Here is a 15,444-nt window from a genome sequence, read left to right on the forward strand (position 1 = left end):
TAGTGCATTATACACTTATTATATAAACAAAACACAAATGAACTGATTCCAAATTTTATTTACTTCAGTTAAATACTACTTTCAGGGCCGATTCAACGGCAATAAAATATTCAGTTTTTAATATACAAGTATTGCTTCATCGCAGTGGAATTCAAATGGCAATTTCAACCTGGTGTATTACTGTATGAATAAAACTGTATTGCAGATGATTTGCCAGACTTACATTTAGAACTCTGACAGACTGATTTTCAGGCATGTCTTTGTTAGCCATAAAAGCACTGAGAATATGACAGTTAGCGTTTAGCAGCAGATTGCTCCATTACAGCAATATTTCACAGGAAGACGGCCGTAACCTACAGACTAGACACATCCATGATGGATGATTCACTGCATGTTGGGCTCATTACGATTTGTGAACAAGTGAATAAGTTAAAGTAAGTGAAAAAATCCTTAACAGCAAACAAATACACAGACATCCTATTTCCTATTTTCCTATAGATTGAAGAAAAAAAATAAAATAAAATGTAACATTATTTCTGCTCAGATTAGACTTAGTGAATATATTTTGTTTGCTTTTTTTTTCTTTTTTCAAGCTGTTGAGTGTGGAATATGGAGCTACACTAGCTTTTATTTTCTGAATTAAAAGCCTTAGTTAAACTCAGTAACTCAGCACATTACAATATTCTAGTATAAAAAGCAACAGAATTACCCAGAAACGTTATAATACAGTTAAACTACCCTGAGATATTTTAACACAGTAAAAAAAGATATAGTCTGGCAGGTGTAAATCACACTACGCCATTATTTTTTCTCCCCGAAATACAGTTAAGTACCATCATTAATTTTTTTTTTAATTATTTTATCCATGATTAAGTCACAGAATTTTGTTGTGATTAATGCAATTAGGTATTTGGCACTAATAATACTATTCTAACACTCTTTAAAACACATTCTTTTACTCATTTAAATGCCCATTATCAAAAGCTTAGTTTTAAGGAAGATGTTTTATCATGTTTTAATCGACTGACACCACTAATAAAAACAAGTAATAATGCTGTGGTAATTAAAACACTATACCTGGTTAAACTGTAAACCTAGGGGTCATTTTGGACTCTGCTCTCTCATTTGATGTACACATATGCAGTATATTTAAAACTGCATTCTTCTATTTATTCGACATTGCAAAACTCAGCAGTATACCTTCTCTGGAAGATGCTGAGAAGCTGATGTATGCATTCATAACCTTAAGACTTAATGAAATAATGTTACAGGATTTTACACAAACATTGATTTTTCTTTTTTTTTTTTTTTTTACTTGACTCTTGTTGTTCTAACATTCCAGAAAAACAAAATGTCTTGTGCAAAATGAATGGCACAGAAAACACAATATGTTTATTGTATATTTTTCTAAACTGTTAAAATCCAAAGAAACAGGAATTGTGCACTAAAACATACAGAAAATTATTAGCTTTTTTTCTATTAGTATTAGTATTTATACGTATATAAAACTATAAGCACAAGTGATTGAGTATTCAGAGATTACAGCTCTGAGGAAAAGGCGGAGAGGAGTCCTCAATGAAAAAGCACCACTGTCAATTCTCTCTGCATGTCTGCTAACCAAGGCCAAGAAATTAGCATATGATTGCTCGGTTTCCTCGCTTCTAATTAACCGTGGTAGGCTGTGCTCCCTCCTTCAGCACGAGCGATGGAGAGTTCTAGAAAGGCATAATGGGTAAAACGTGGTAATAGCTCGTCTACAGCGCTCATCTATTATTTATGGATTTAATAATTCTGATGTGTAGAACCCCCACTGAGCGCGTGCGGACTGAGCCGCAGTGAAGGCCATGCTTTCCTGAATAAGTCATCTTAACCTAAAAGAGAGAGGGGTAGAGTGAGAGACAAAGAGAGAGGAGAGGGATGGAGGGAATACTACATGTGGATGTGTACAGCTGAGGGGGGCTCAGGAGAGAAGCTGTCTTGGGTCAAGATGAACAGGTTAAAAAAGGAAAAGCCGAGGAGAGTGCAGAGTGAGAGAAGAAGAATGAAGACATGTCAGTTACAAGGACACAAAGGCTGAATAATGTCTCTGTTCCCGAAGAAGAGGCTTCATATGGAGTGAAATCTGTCAGTTTGGTGTCAAAGCTGAAGTGTTTGGCCTTAACCAGAGAGCAAGTCTGAGGGTGAAACCTTTCCTGTGTTCTGTGTAAAAAAAAACAGGTTGTGTGTGCGCTTTGGACCAAATATCCATTATAGAGTTAAATTGCGAAGAACGTTAACGTTAAAATTATTTTGCCTGCTGTTCTTTCATGTGTGGCTTTGTGTGAAATATTGCAACAAAAGAAAGTACTGTGAAGATAGAACTGCTACAGTGGTTTAAAAGAGAAAATGATGAGTTTGTTTGATTTTACCAAATCCAGAATCAGTGTGTAAGACTGGTGGAGTAGAACTTGCCAAGATGCATGAAAACATATTCCACCAAATATTGATTTCTGAAGTTTTAAAACTTTATGAATATAAACTTATTTCTTCGCATTTTTAAGATCTGAAAGCTCTGCATCTTTTCGTTAATGTCAGCTATTTCTAAACATATACCAATAAATAAGCAAAATCAGAGATACTGATTGAGAAACTGAAGTGGTTTCTCCTAGATATATATATGTCTACACCTTAAGTCCTTCACCAGAAAAAAAATACAGATTTTTCAGGAAAACACTGCACTGACTTTGAACTTATATCACATAAAACACAGTGGATCAACACCAGCAGATGACATGTCTCTCCAAACCATCACTGATTGTGGAAACTTCAAACTAGACCTCAAGCAGCTTGAACGGTGTGTCTCTCCACTCTTCCTCCAGACTCTGGTCTCTTGATTTCCATTTCCATTTCCTTAAATGCAAAATTTATTGATGGTCAGTGATGGTTTGTAGAGCCAGGTCATCTGCTGGTGTTGGTCCACTGTGTTATATCAAGTCCAATGTCAGTGCAGTGTTTTACCAGCACTTTATACTTCCCTCTGCTGACAATTTTTATGGAGATGCAGATTTCATTTTCCAGCAGGACTTGGCACACTGCCCACACTGCGAAAGGAACCAATTGGTCTAATATTCTAATTTTGAATTTCGATTTTTCATTGGCTGTAAGCCATAATCATCAACAATAAAGTAATATAAATGATCAAAACAGATCACTCTGTGTGTAATACATCTATATAATAAGAGTTTCACAATTTGAACTGAACTACTGAAATAAAGTAATTTTTCGATAATATTTAATAATTTTTAAGATGCACTAGTATATATCAGATGTAGTATAAATAAAACACTGATCTCATACATGGTCACATAACTGCTATACACATGGTGAGAGTCCTGAATTCAGGTTTCAACAAATCTTTGATGGATGCTCTAAGCCAATCAGACGAGCTCCCACATGAACCAGAGCTCAGATAGATTCAACACCTGGCGAACCACAGACCAGTGATTTCAGGAGTTCCTGAGAAGGGCTCGAAAGCAGCTTTGACACTTTGACCAAGCACAACAAAGCAGTGGAAAAAGCGCACCAGGGTCCAGAAAAAAGGCTAGTGTGAAAGCATCCTCAATATCTGGTTTAAGGTAGTCTTATTTTTTTTTAAATAGTTAAAAAGTATAAGTGGAGGGCTGACAATTTGTGCACAGCAGCAGAAGGGCTACTGTCAGGAATCTTTACATTGACAAAGTATAACTAGATGAGGAGAATCTGATCAAAAGGGCAAAGGGTAGAGGTAGTGCTCCGTGTGCTTGTGTGTCTACCTGAGGCTGCGAGAGCGAGGCCGCATGGCTGGCGATCTCCTGCCCTCCTCATCAGTGATGCTCTCAGAGCTGAAGTGCTTGGTGAGGAAGTGCAGCTCGTCTGCAGTGGGCTGGAAAGGCAGCTGGTGCAGCTTCTCCTGGGATGAACATGATGACTGTGAGAAGCAGAGAGGGAGGGATTACAAGGGCAGAAGGCACAGCATCAGCTGCGACAACTGTCACTCAGACCGGCGGGAGATATCGGCTGATAGCGCTTTGAGCTAACGGGATCTGAGGCCTGCGTTATTGATTACGAGACTGCAATGTACAGCCAGATTAGAAGACATGATTGGACCTACAGATCATTTTGATTATTTTAAAGGTGGTCAACTGGATGTTTTTCTAATTTATTTTCTTATTTTCTTTGTAGCAGATGCCTCAAAAATACTTGTGAATAATATTCAAGCCTTGGTAAGACTTGGTACGACTCTGAAAATATTTTTGTAAGCATCATAAATCGTTTCAGGCCTGAGGACTGCAGACAGAACAGCTAGCAGCATGAGAATCTGAGTTCTTTTGAAGAAAGTGCGTCAATAGAAGGCCACTGGCGCTTCTTCAGGCCATAGAAAGCTGCTTTGAAGCCGGAGGTTATCCCACTGCAGGTCAATGGGATAAACCATGAGGGAAAGGACTGGTACAGAGATCAAACGCAAGGGTAACATAGCTGTGCGAGGGCTATTTTACCAATCGGGAGGCAAACACAGGCAGGGGGACATTCAATCACATTATACCAGTGGCGTGCAGTTAATATAGTGGGTAACCCTTCTGCAACCCTTCTCTGCCTTTTACACTAAGCAACGTGTAACCCCTTCAGCAGAGCTCCGAGAAGGGGTTAGACAGCCATGGCCCCACCCCCGGAGTGAAAATCATGAATCTGATTGGTTAGATTTTCCTGCGACTTTGCTAATATACTCATTACTACACCCTTTTAAAAAGCTTTGACTGGTCAATACCGCTGAAAAACACAGACTAATGCTTTGTATGCTAATTAGTTGCTGTTTTTTATTTTAGTTAATTTATAAAACATATGCTTATAGTTTACAATAACTATAATATATATTTCCTGATTAAATATTATGTAAAGATTTACATACGCCTATCGTCACCCCTTCTCTGAAGGGTTAGAAGGGCCTCACTGCACACCACTGCATTACACACGCACACAATCACTAAAACACACAAACACAACAGCCACACAGTCTATACTTACAGAGACAGTTGAGCTGGGAGTGTTGGTTCCGTACCCTGAGGAGGGCAGTGAGGCGAGGGACCAGCGGCGGCCATCCGTTCTTAAACAAAAACAAGAGCAGAAATACACAGTGAGTTTCTTCATACCAATACCTTTAAACTAGATAACTGGTTTAAAAAAGGAGAAATAATAAGAATCAAAGAAAAGTTTTCATGATTTTCTTCTTCATAACAAAGCCACTTGTTCTGCAGAGTTGGCTTAAATGACATAACACAAGAGGATCCTTCCAAATGAGAAAGAAACACATGCATGCGCACACAGGTGTGCACAGAAACAATGCAATGGTTTAAAGAGCACAATGCAGACTGATGGGAACATGCGTAATAATGATAATGCAAACATGCACACATTAAAATTACAATACAAGCAGTCAGACATCTTTTGACTTGTCATATAGTGGTGATTAAAAGTTTGTGAACCGTTTAGAATTTTCAATATTTCTGAAATCAAAGGTTAACATATTTTTGCCACTCACAAATATGTAATACTGGATAATTTTCCTCAAAAAATAAACATTCTCTTTATCAGCTTTAAAAAAAAAAAAAATTAGATTAAGAAAATAAAGAAACTAGAAGAAAAATCTGATGTTTTAGGTCATATTTATGCATAAATATAGAAAATTCTGAAGGGTTCAGAAACTTTTAAGCCCCACATATTCAAGCACACTATATCAACAATGACTAACTTAACGTATAATTTAAAGTTTCAACTTGCTCAGCCAGTATATTCATATTTAACCCTAAAGTTAAGAATTTGATCCTAATGTATTTACCAGGGTAATCATTAGGCCTGTCATGATATATTGTCCTAGAAATAAATGCACTAAATAATGTTAGTCATTCTGTCAAGACTATTTCATGACATTGACATAATTATAGTATGATAGATTATTAATGCATTAACATATTATTTTTAAAAGATTGAAACTGAAAAATTAAAAAAAAAAGTTTAAATATATCTAGCAAAAAACAAATGACCTAAAACCACTGTTCCTAAACAAAGTACCATTACACAAAGTAAACATAAGGGGTAACATTGAGGTCAGCAAAAGGTATTAAAATCACGTCTATGTATTGTACAATCCAGCCAAAAAAGTAAATATCCTGACAGGCCTAGCAATCAGTATTTTGATTAAACCCCTAGAATTTGCCTATATTGTTTATTAGGAAAAAAAATAAAAATTGAGAACAATATTATACCCAATGTTACCAACAAAATTCTAAAGACTATGTAATTAAGATTGGTCTGACTGCCTGTTTTAAGCCTGGTGCACACTTCACAACTTTTAGCTTGATTTTAACCCCAATTTTACCCTTCTACAAATTTTGTAAAGTGAAGTTTCTTGGCTGTGAGGTGTTTTCGAAAGTGAGTGTCCCGCAGATCTATTCTAAAACTTCAACTGAGCTTCTGAGCTGATCAGTTACCCTCTGATATTTTCAAGCATGTGATATTTATGACTGAAACTGTGAGGCCACTGCTCCAGTATCATACAATCAGCAGCAAAATCAATTAACATATTTTTAAAAATAACAGCCTAGCTAAATAATGACAATTAATGACAATTAAAGTAAAACTTTGCACAGAAGCCAGTAACGGATGATACACTTATGTCAGTTTTCCGACAGGGATTAACCCCTTAACAGTCCAGGGTTTTTCTCAATGATCTGCCTGACATTACACCACCAAATCTTGAGTATTTCTATTTAAGCATTACATTAAAAGCTTCCATGATTGATAAGGAACATCACTGAAAAGCATAACTGTAATTGTAATAGAAAATTTGAAAAAAAAAATATATATAATAAATAAAATCATAAAATTGACTTTTTCCTGAACTTTTTTCAAACTTGCAGAACTGCAGAATTTGGGTTTGGTTCCTGGAATTATGAAGTTTAGTAGATAGCGAACAGGCAGCTTCCAGCCCAAATGTCCTGTAGGAGATTTTAAAGCTCTCAAATTTTCAGAATGTATTTTTTTTTTTATAAATGTTATTTTACTGCAGAAAAAAGGGGTTTGTATCACCTACACATGTAAACCATATATGGGACCAATCATTTTTAAAAGATTAAGCCTTAGTCATAGACAAGTCAAGACTATTTTTGAATATTCATTTAAAATGCTGTGTTGTCTAAGATCAAACTTAATCCCTGTCTGCTATCTTTGCAAAATATTTAATGTTTGTTTTCTTATCCAGAACTTCATCCACAGCCTTCACTTAAATTACACATTTATAACAAGGAGCAGCCTCTCCACACCCTTGCTTACATGCATGGGCATAAAAAGCTGAGATTTGGGGTGTAGAATTTTTTTTCATTCATACATGCACCATTTAAATACAGGAGATCTGATGTTAAGAGTGAGATTTTATCTAATTTCCTAAATCTTGTGAGATTTTTAAACTCGTGTAGTGTGTACCAGGCTTTAATAGGATGAAGCACAATGTTTTGGATTGACATGGATGCTGGAAAAGACACAATTATGTAAAAAAAATAAAAAAAGTACCTGTCAGCCCTGTGGCCATGGCTGTGAGGGAAAGAGGACAGGACATGCTTGTTTTTGTGTTTAAACATTATAATTATTTTCCAACATCTCCAATTACATAACAAAGCTGAAACTGAAGCTGATTTCCCCACTCAGGAGGATTTCATATTCAGCCGACCAGAAGACCATCTCTCTAATACCACCATTCTCCATTAGATGGCGCTGGTGGCTTATTGACTGACTGCAGAATGAGGCTCTGTACAAACCCTCTTGTTTCCTTTCACTCTGCATGAAATCATCCATTCTGTCTGTCCATTTCATATGTTAATTCTCCCTCCATAATAATTCTTGTCTGCCGTTTAGAACAGATTCACTTATTAGCATCTGCCTTGTCATTATTCAAAGTTACTGAGGGAAATGGAGAAAATGATGGAATAATTGAACACGCTGTGATTAATGACCAGCAGGACAGACACTAAATCAGACTGTTAAATCCATGAGAATAAAACAATCCACTTTGATTTCTGAAAAACGTGTGAATTCCAATAAGCAATTCAAATCTTAAAAAAAAGGAAGGTTAGTGATGTTTTTATAATAATAGCTATAATACATTCAGCTTCTACCACCAGGCTGAAAGTGGGCCGTCTCTTACCTGCGGGCGGGCACAAAGGAGAAGTGGGCTGCAGTGTTGGGGGAGAAATTGCGTGGGCTGTCCAAGGGGCTGCTCCCTGCAACAGGCAGAAAAAACAACAACACAAAAACAGGCATGATCTATGTGCACAGAAAGGCTTCACATTGTTGCTGTTACCATGCTTTTAAAGGCTGACACCAGCACATTTTAGTGTGTTATCTGCTTTAAAACACTCATATCTACTTAGAAAAGTGTTGCTAATGACCACATAGAACATTAGATGACCACATTGAAAGACTATAGCTAACAGTTAGACATTAAAAGCTAACAGTTAGCCATTAGCGAAGTGTGTATTCCAGCAGTTTGGTTGTAGGGCTGCAACTAATATCTATTTTAGTAGTCGACTAATCGGACGGTTAGTTTATTAATTTGTCGTGATTATTTTTTGTCATGCCTTCTGTTTGAACTTTCTAATAGGTGAGCTTCCTGATTCAATGTATGTTTTACTGCACCTCGACTGTTAAACATTTAGGGCCTTTTTTTAGTGCAGTACATTTTATGCTAATTTTAAGAATGATTATATGAAACAAAAAAAAGGAAAAGGAAAAAAAAAAAGGAAAAGGGAAAAAAATAATATAATAATAATAATAAAAAAAAAACACAACCCAACCTCCCCATCCTGCTTTTTCTCCCACGTGCTGCCACCTATAAACCTCATCATCAACAACAACAAAATTATATATCATATATCATCAAAAAAAAAAAAAAAATTAAGGGATCCCAAATTTTTCTAAAAAGACAGTTTGAATAGTTTACATTTTAACATAAACCGAAGCCTCTCATAGGCCAGCATTTCAGTCAGTTCCAATAACCATCTATTAACTGATAGGGACTCTTTCCCCTTCCAGAAAAGAAGAACCACTTTTTTGCTACAATCAAAGCATGATCTAGAAAATGAATCTGTTAGAGCAGCCCGTAATTATTAGTATTGGATCAGGATCTAATTTCACACTCAAAATTGTGGACCTTTATTCAGTATCCCTCCAGTTTAGGACATAAACAAAGTAAATTGAGCAGTACATTTTGATAGTTACATATTAGTTACTATAACAACTTTAATAGAGAGGACAGAATAGTGTTTCCCTAACACTTATTCAGCTTCTTTAACTAATGTTAGTAATATTAATTAAAAAAGTTAATCTCGTAAACTCAACTTATCATGCTTTCTGCAGTCGTTTAACCTACACAATATATATAATAATATATATATATATATATATATATATATATATATATATATATATATATATATATATATATATAATATATAGAAGTCAGTGTTCAAAACAAACTGTCGTTATTTACTCCATGCAGCAAAGATAGACTACAGTATTGTAGAGTCAAATGCAATTTGTTTGGGTTTGTTGGACAATCAGAGCTACGCTGTTAATAAACTTTATGTGCTTCTTTTTTACCGCTCTGTCTCACACTGCAAGTCCCGCCTACACTAAAACCAATCAGGATGCTCTATTTTCAGTCTTCGATTACTTCGACTACTCATTGCATCACTAGCTGGCTGTGCTGCTGCCTCCTCTCGAAACACTTTGGAATCCCCTCTTTTGATCATCATGTTAAATCAATGGCATGGACCATGGCAAACCTAGTATGCATCTCTGTATGTGTGAATGATTTCTACTACCATTCAAATGTACATACACACCTTAAATGTAGTGTTTTTTCATATTTTGTTTCATTAATTAATGCAAAACTATGAAAAAAAGTGTTTAACTAGAATATATATCCTCTTGAGACCCTTTGTCCTCTTATGAGGACATTACATTTCTGCATCATGATCCTACATTTCTAAAAAAAAGTTAACCCTTTGTCCTCATATGGAGACACTGCCTGTACCATCTGGTGGTTGCATGACAACATTACTCTCAATTGATTAAAAATAAGATGGTGGGAATCCCAGTCACAGGCTTCTACAGCCAGTCCAGACAGAAACATGGGCCAGGTAAAAATTCTCATCCAATTTTACGTTTGAAACTAGTTTATTTACTTACTGTAGACTTTCTGTACAATAGCAAAATGTAGTTTTTAAACTTGTTCAGTCCTTCTGATCCCACATAGATATGATAAATTAAAAATGCACACCAAGCAAGCGTTCAGGTCTCAGTAGGATATATATATATTTTAGATTCTTCAAAGTAGAACCTCTTGCTTAGATGAGAGATTTGCACATCTCTGCATTTTCTCAATCAGCTTTATGAGGTAGAGTCACCTGGAACGGCTTTCAGTTAACAGCTGTGCTGAAATTGTTAGAGTCAATTACTTGAATTTCTTGTCCTCTTTATGTGTGAGTTTTGAAGAGGTAGAGTTCTAATCCATATTATGTCAAGAACTACTCAACTAAGTAAAGAAAAAAAAATAATAAAAAATAAAGATCAGTCAATACGAAAAAAATCTTTAAAATCTTTTAAAAGTATCCTCCAGTGCAGTCGCAAAGACCATGAAAATTGTAGGACCGCCCCAGAAACGAAAGACCAAGAATTACCTCTATTGCACAGGATAAGCCTCAGAAAATGCAAGTTAACAGCACCCCAAATAGGAGCCATCTAAACAGAGTATTTTAGTTTGTTTAATTATGGATAACTTCAGTATTAATTTTACCATTTAAGAAAATAACAATAAAACATTGAACGAGAAGACGTGTCCAAACTTTTGACTGGAACTGTACATTGGTCGGACCAGTTGTGCTGGAAATAGGAACACACTTTAATGTGCAGAGTATTTTACCAATGCAGGCATTATTTTTATGTAAAGCCAAACATGATCAAAAGAACACAACCGGCTCCCAGACTGAGATTTGGCTACATTTTCCAGTCATTTGCTTGGTGATGCTCTTTAACAAGCCAAATTTATCAAGCTTTTACACATACAGTTGTGGTCAAAAGTTTACATACACTTGTAAAAAAACATAATGTTATGGCTGTCTTGAGTTTTCAATAAGTTCTACAACTCTTATTTTTCTGTGATAGAGTGATCGGAACACATACATGTTTGTCACAAAAAACAGTCATAAAATTTGGTTCTTTCATAAATTTATTATGGGTCTGCTGAAAATGTCACCAAATCTGCTGGGTCAAAAATATACATACAGCAACAAAATTTGTCAATTTTGGTGATGTAGCGAGTTGTGTCAATCAAATTAGCTTCATGTCATGGCCTCTTCACTTCTTGTAAGTGATTCTGATTGACTACAGCTGTTGACTTCTCATGAGCCCATTTAAATAGGGCTCATTTGACCCAGTGATTAGACTCAGCTACAAAAGCTACAATGGGAAAGTCAAAGGAACTCAGTGTGGATCTGAAAAAGCGAATTATTGACTTGAACAAGTCAGGGAAGTCACTTGGAGCCATTTCAAAGCAGCTACAGGTCCCAAGAGCAACTGTACAGACAATTATACGCAAGTATAAAGTGCATGGAACAGTTGTGTCACTGCCACGATCAGGAAGAAAACGCAAGCTATCACATGCTGCCGAGAGGAGATTGGTCAGGATGGTCAAGAGTCAACCAAGAATCACCAAGAAGCAGGTCTGCAAGGATTTGGAAGCTGATGGAACACAGGTGTCAGTCTCCACAGTCAAGCGTGTTTTACATCGCCATGGACTGAGAGGCTGCCGTGCAAGAAAGAAGCCCTTGCTCCAGAAAAGGCACCTTAAGACTCGGCTGAAGTTTGCTGCTGATCACATGGACAAAGATAAAACCTTCTGGAGGAAAGTTCTCTGGTCAGACGAAACAAAAATTGAGCTGTTTGGCCACAACACCCAGCAATATGTTTGGAGGAGAAAAGGTGAGGCCTTTAATCCCAGGAACACCATGCCTACTGTCAAGCATGGTGGTGGTAGTATTATGCTCTGGGGATGTTTTGCTGCCAGTGGAACTGGTTCTTTGCAGAAAGTAAATGGGATAATGAAGAAGGAGGATTACCTCCAAATTCTGCAGGAAAACTTAAAACCATCAGCCCGAAGGTTGGGTCTTGGGCGCAGTTGGGTGTTCCAACAAGACAATGACCCAAAACACACATCAAAAGTGGTAAAGGAATGGCTAAACCAGGCTAGAATTAAGGTTTTAGAATGGCCTTCCCAAAGTCCTGACTTAAACCCCATTGAGAACATGTGGACAGTGCTAAAGAAACGGGTTCATGCAAGAAAACCATCACATTTAGCTGAACTGCACCAATTCTGTCAAGAAGAGTGGTCAAACATTCGACCTGAAGCTTGCCAGGAGCTTGTGGATGGCTACCAAAAGCGCCTAGTTGCCGTGAAAATGGCCAAGGGACATGTAACCAAATACTAATGTTGCTGTATGTATATTTTTGACCCAGCAGATTTGGTGACATTTTCAGCAGACCCATAATAAATTTATGAAAGAACCAAATTTTATGACTGTTTTTTGTGACAAACATGTATGTGTTTCGATCACTCTATCACAGAAAAATAAGAGTTGTAGAACTTATTGAAAACTCAAGACAGCCATAACATTATGTTTTTTTACAAGTGTATGTAAACTTTTGACCACAACTGTAAATGCCCAACAGACAGACTACATCCCAACATCTTAAACTCATTCCCTTCATCAGCATCTCCTCCTTCTTTTACTGCAAACCTCCTCTACACAAAAACACTCTTTAAAATAACAAAATAATAGATGAGCTACTGAGAGGAAAAGCCTTTGATCACTGGCCCTCTATTGTTCAGTCTTCTTCTGAATGCTCAGCCCATTAAAAAACACTACAGATAAATAAATCATCAAAAAAAAAAAAACAAGGAGAAGAGACAATAGATGTCCACTGATGGAGGATTTAAGTGGAGTGTTTTGTACAACAGCGAGAAAGAGCTTCTTTTATAATTTGTTGAGCAGGAGAGAACCCAAGATTAGTTTTCTACAGACTCTATGGCCTTTGGAGCTGAGGAGAACATGAAGAACCACTTTTATCGCCTACATGCCTAATAGAGATTTCTTATTCTGGAAGTTGTAAATTTTATCTTGTAAATTTCTATTGTCTTAAACATTTTTTTTTAGCTAAGATTAGATTCAACAGTTCACAACTAATCGTCAAGATATTGGTAAATATGTTGCTCTATTTGTTTTATTTAATTTACATTAGTTTAATTCAACTTAGGCTTATTTATTCTCCCTTTACATGTGAAAATTAAGAGTTTTGTGTCAAATTATGTACCTATTACTAAACAAAATGAAATGTATATTTAGCAATAAATGCACTAGAGGCCAGTTCAGAGTTAACACACATGGCATGATGTCATAACTACCAAAAGTTGAAAAAGCGAGCAGTGCAAACTAATGTAAACAACTGTGTAAAAAGTTCCACCGTAAGTTTCTATTCTGACTATTTTTTTTTTGTCATGTCTATATGGTAGTGTCATGTGTCCTTTAAACAACTGGCTACATTTTCCCAATCATTTTTAGTGATGTTTGCTGTTCATTCTGTATTATTAAAGAAAACATAATCAGAAATAAGCCTTTGAAAATGTTAAAGTTTTTTTTGGACTTATATAAGAGAGAAAAAATAGAGTTTAGTGCATAAAAGTACTAAATATCCATCACAACTAAAACTAGCCTGCAAAAACAGACACACTGCAAATCACTATTACAATTCTGTAATGGTCTTTTTTAATTCATGCCCTCAAAGTTTAAATACAGTACCAAAATTAAAGAAAGGTAAAACATACTTGTTAATTTGGGACACTGTAAAATTGTTGCTAAAAAAAGTCTAAAAGCTAACAACAGGCAACTGGAAAATGTTAAAGGGCCAACCAGAGAAAGTGCAGTTGTGGGTATTCAAACAGAAGCCAAAGAGGACAAAGCATGTCAAAACAGGCCAAAAAAAGCCTTAAAAAGTCTTAAACCCTACACAAGGATCACTGAGATTCCCTATTGCTATCTTACACCCTGCCAACTGCCGTCTCATTTCACGCCTTCCACCTGCATTGTTTAAATAGCAAAGGTGTTTGTGAATATATCTACGCTGATGGAAGTGGTAGTCTGGAAATGTGTTATGTTCCGGTAAATTTCTGGCATATTGCTATCTTTGCAACGGAAAACCCAGGTGTCCCACTGACTGAAAACAACCTAGATAGATGCCCAACATGTGTTAACCCCTTGCAACTGCTTCCTATGCACACATGAACACAGCAGTGCACAAACCCATAGCGCATGCCTGTTGGCAGCTATGCTAACTTTTACATTAACAATGAACATAATGAACAAGCAGGTCAGTTTCTTCTGCTGAGAAGCGTTGGATACATACAGGTAGCTGCACCCCTGAAATAGCAATGCATCAAAGTCAGAGCACAAGGGAAATGCTGATAGGTTTACTACACGTTACACCCCAAACAAACCCATGAATAACTAAGTGAATTAGTTCATGCGAAAGGTATACTTTACCCGTCATTATGTGAGCAAAGACACACTGACACCCTCAATCAAGCTGCATAGTGAGCGGTTGATGGTTTGCTTATAGATTGGTACTATAGGGCCCTAAATACGCTAGACCGATCACAGAAGGGACGACTGGAGGAAGCTGGTAAGGCGATCAGGTGCTAAACTAAAAGTGAATTTGACTATCCGATCCTCTTTAGCTAGTTGAAGTTTTTCAATTAAACCCTGAAAGAAATATTTGTTGCACTACTATGCAATGCTAGGCTAGGATGTGCTACATTACATATGTGAGTCATTGGAGCTGCCATAATCCAGCAGAAAAATGCAGAGCGTGTTTTCATTACAAGGCAATATAACAGATCTGTAAAAGAATTTATAAAACAATATCTGGGCTTTTGTTTCACTAACCAAAGCCAAATAATAATTTTCCATACCTTACAGAATAAGATCAAATACTGACCAGTCAAGTGCACTCTATTGCACCTTTAATACTTGCACACAATTGGTTTAAAATCGACTTACTACATTTAAATTAATAGAGAAATCGTGGCATGCTGTTAACCCTGAACCCTGTCCTCTGTAAAACCCCTCTACACAGCCTGATTTTAAGCAGAAAAGAAATACCAGAGTCATTAATAAAAGCAGTCGACGAGGACAGTAGGCCGGCTGAGTGGCGAGACTGGGGTCACACCCTTGTGTGCATTAATTATGCATTTGCCAACCAGCCCATGCCAGATCTTAAATATTAATGAGTGCATAATTCTTTGTCAAGAAGTGTGCAGGAACA

The 15,444-nt window shown here is 36.6% G+C and overlaps 1 protein-coding gene across 8 annotated transcripts in view; it reads right to left on the minus strand.

Moving 5' to 3' along the window:
- Positions 1-15,444, minus strand: part of mast2 (microtubule associated serine/threonine kinase 2) — a 212,451-nt gene that overhangs the window by 25,943 nt on the left and 171,064 nt on the right. For 6 of the 8 annotated variants that reach the window (XM_022675847.2, XM_022675846.2, XM_022675852.2 and 3 more), the window contains 4 exons: positions 8,213-8,288; positions 7,582-7,602; positions 5,041-5,119; positions 3,792-3,946 (listed from right to left, as the gene is read on the minus strand). In XM_022675847.2, coding sequence (XP_022531568.2) covers positions 3,792-3,946; positions 5,041-5,119; positions 7,582-7,602; positions 8,213-8,288 — 331 coding nt within the window. The remainder of the gene's footprint in view (positions 1-3,791; positions 3,947-5,040; positions 5,120-7,581; positions 7,603-8,212; positions 8,289-15,444) is intronic. The other 2 variants (XM_022675850.2, XM_022675849.2) reach the window with 1 other exon arrangement.

This window comes from Astyanax mexicanus, chromosome 5, assembly GCF_023375975.1.
Source record: "Astyanax mexicanus isolate ESR-SI-001 chromosome 5, AstMex3_surface, whole genome shotgun sequence".
Taxonomy (NCBI): Eukaryota; Metazoa; Chordata; class Actinopteri; order Characiformes; family Acestrorhamphidae; genus Astyanax; species Astyanax mexicanus.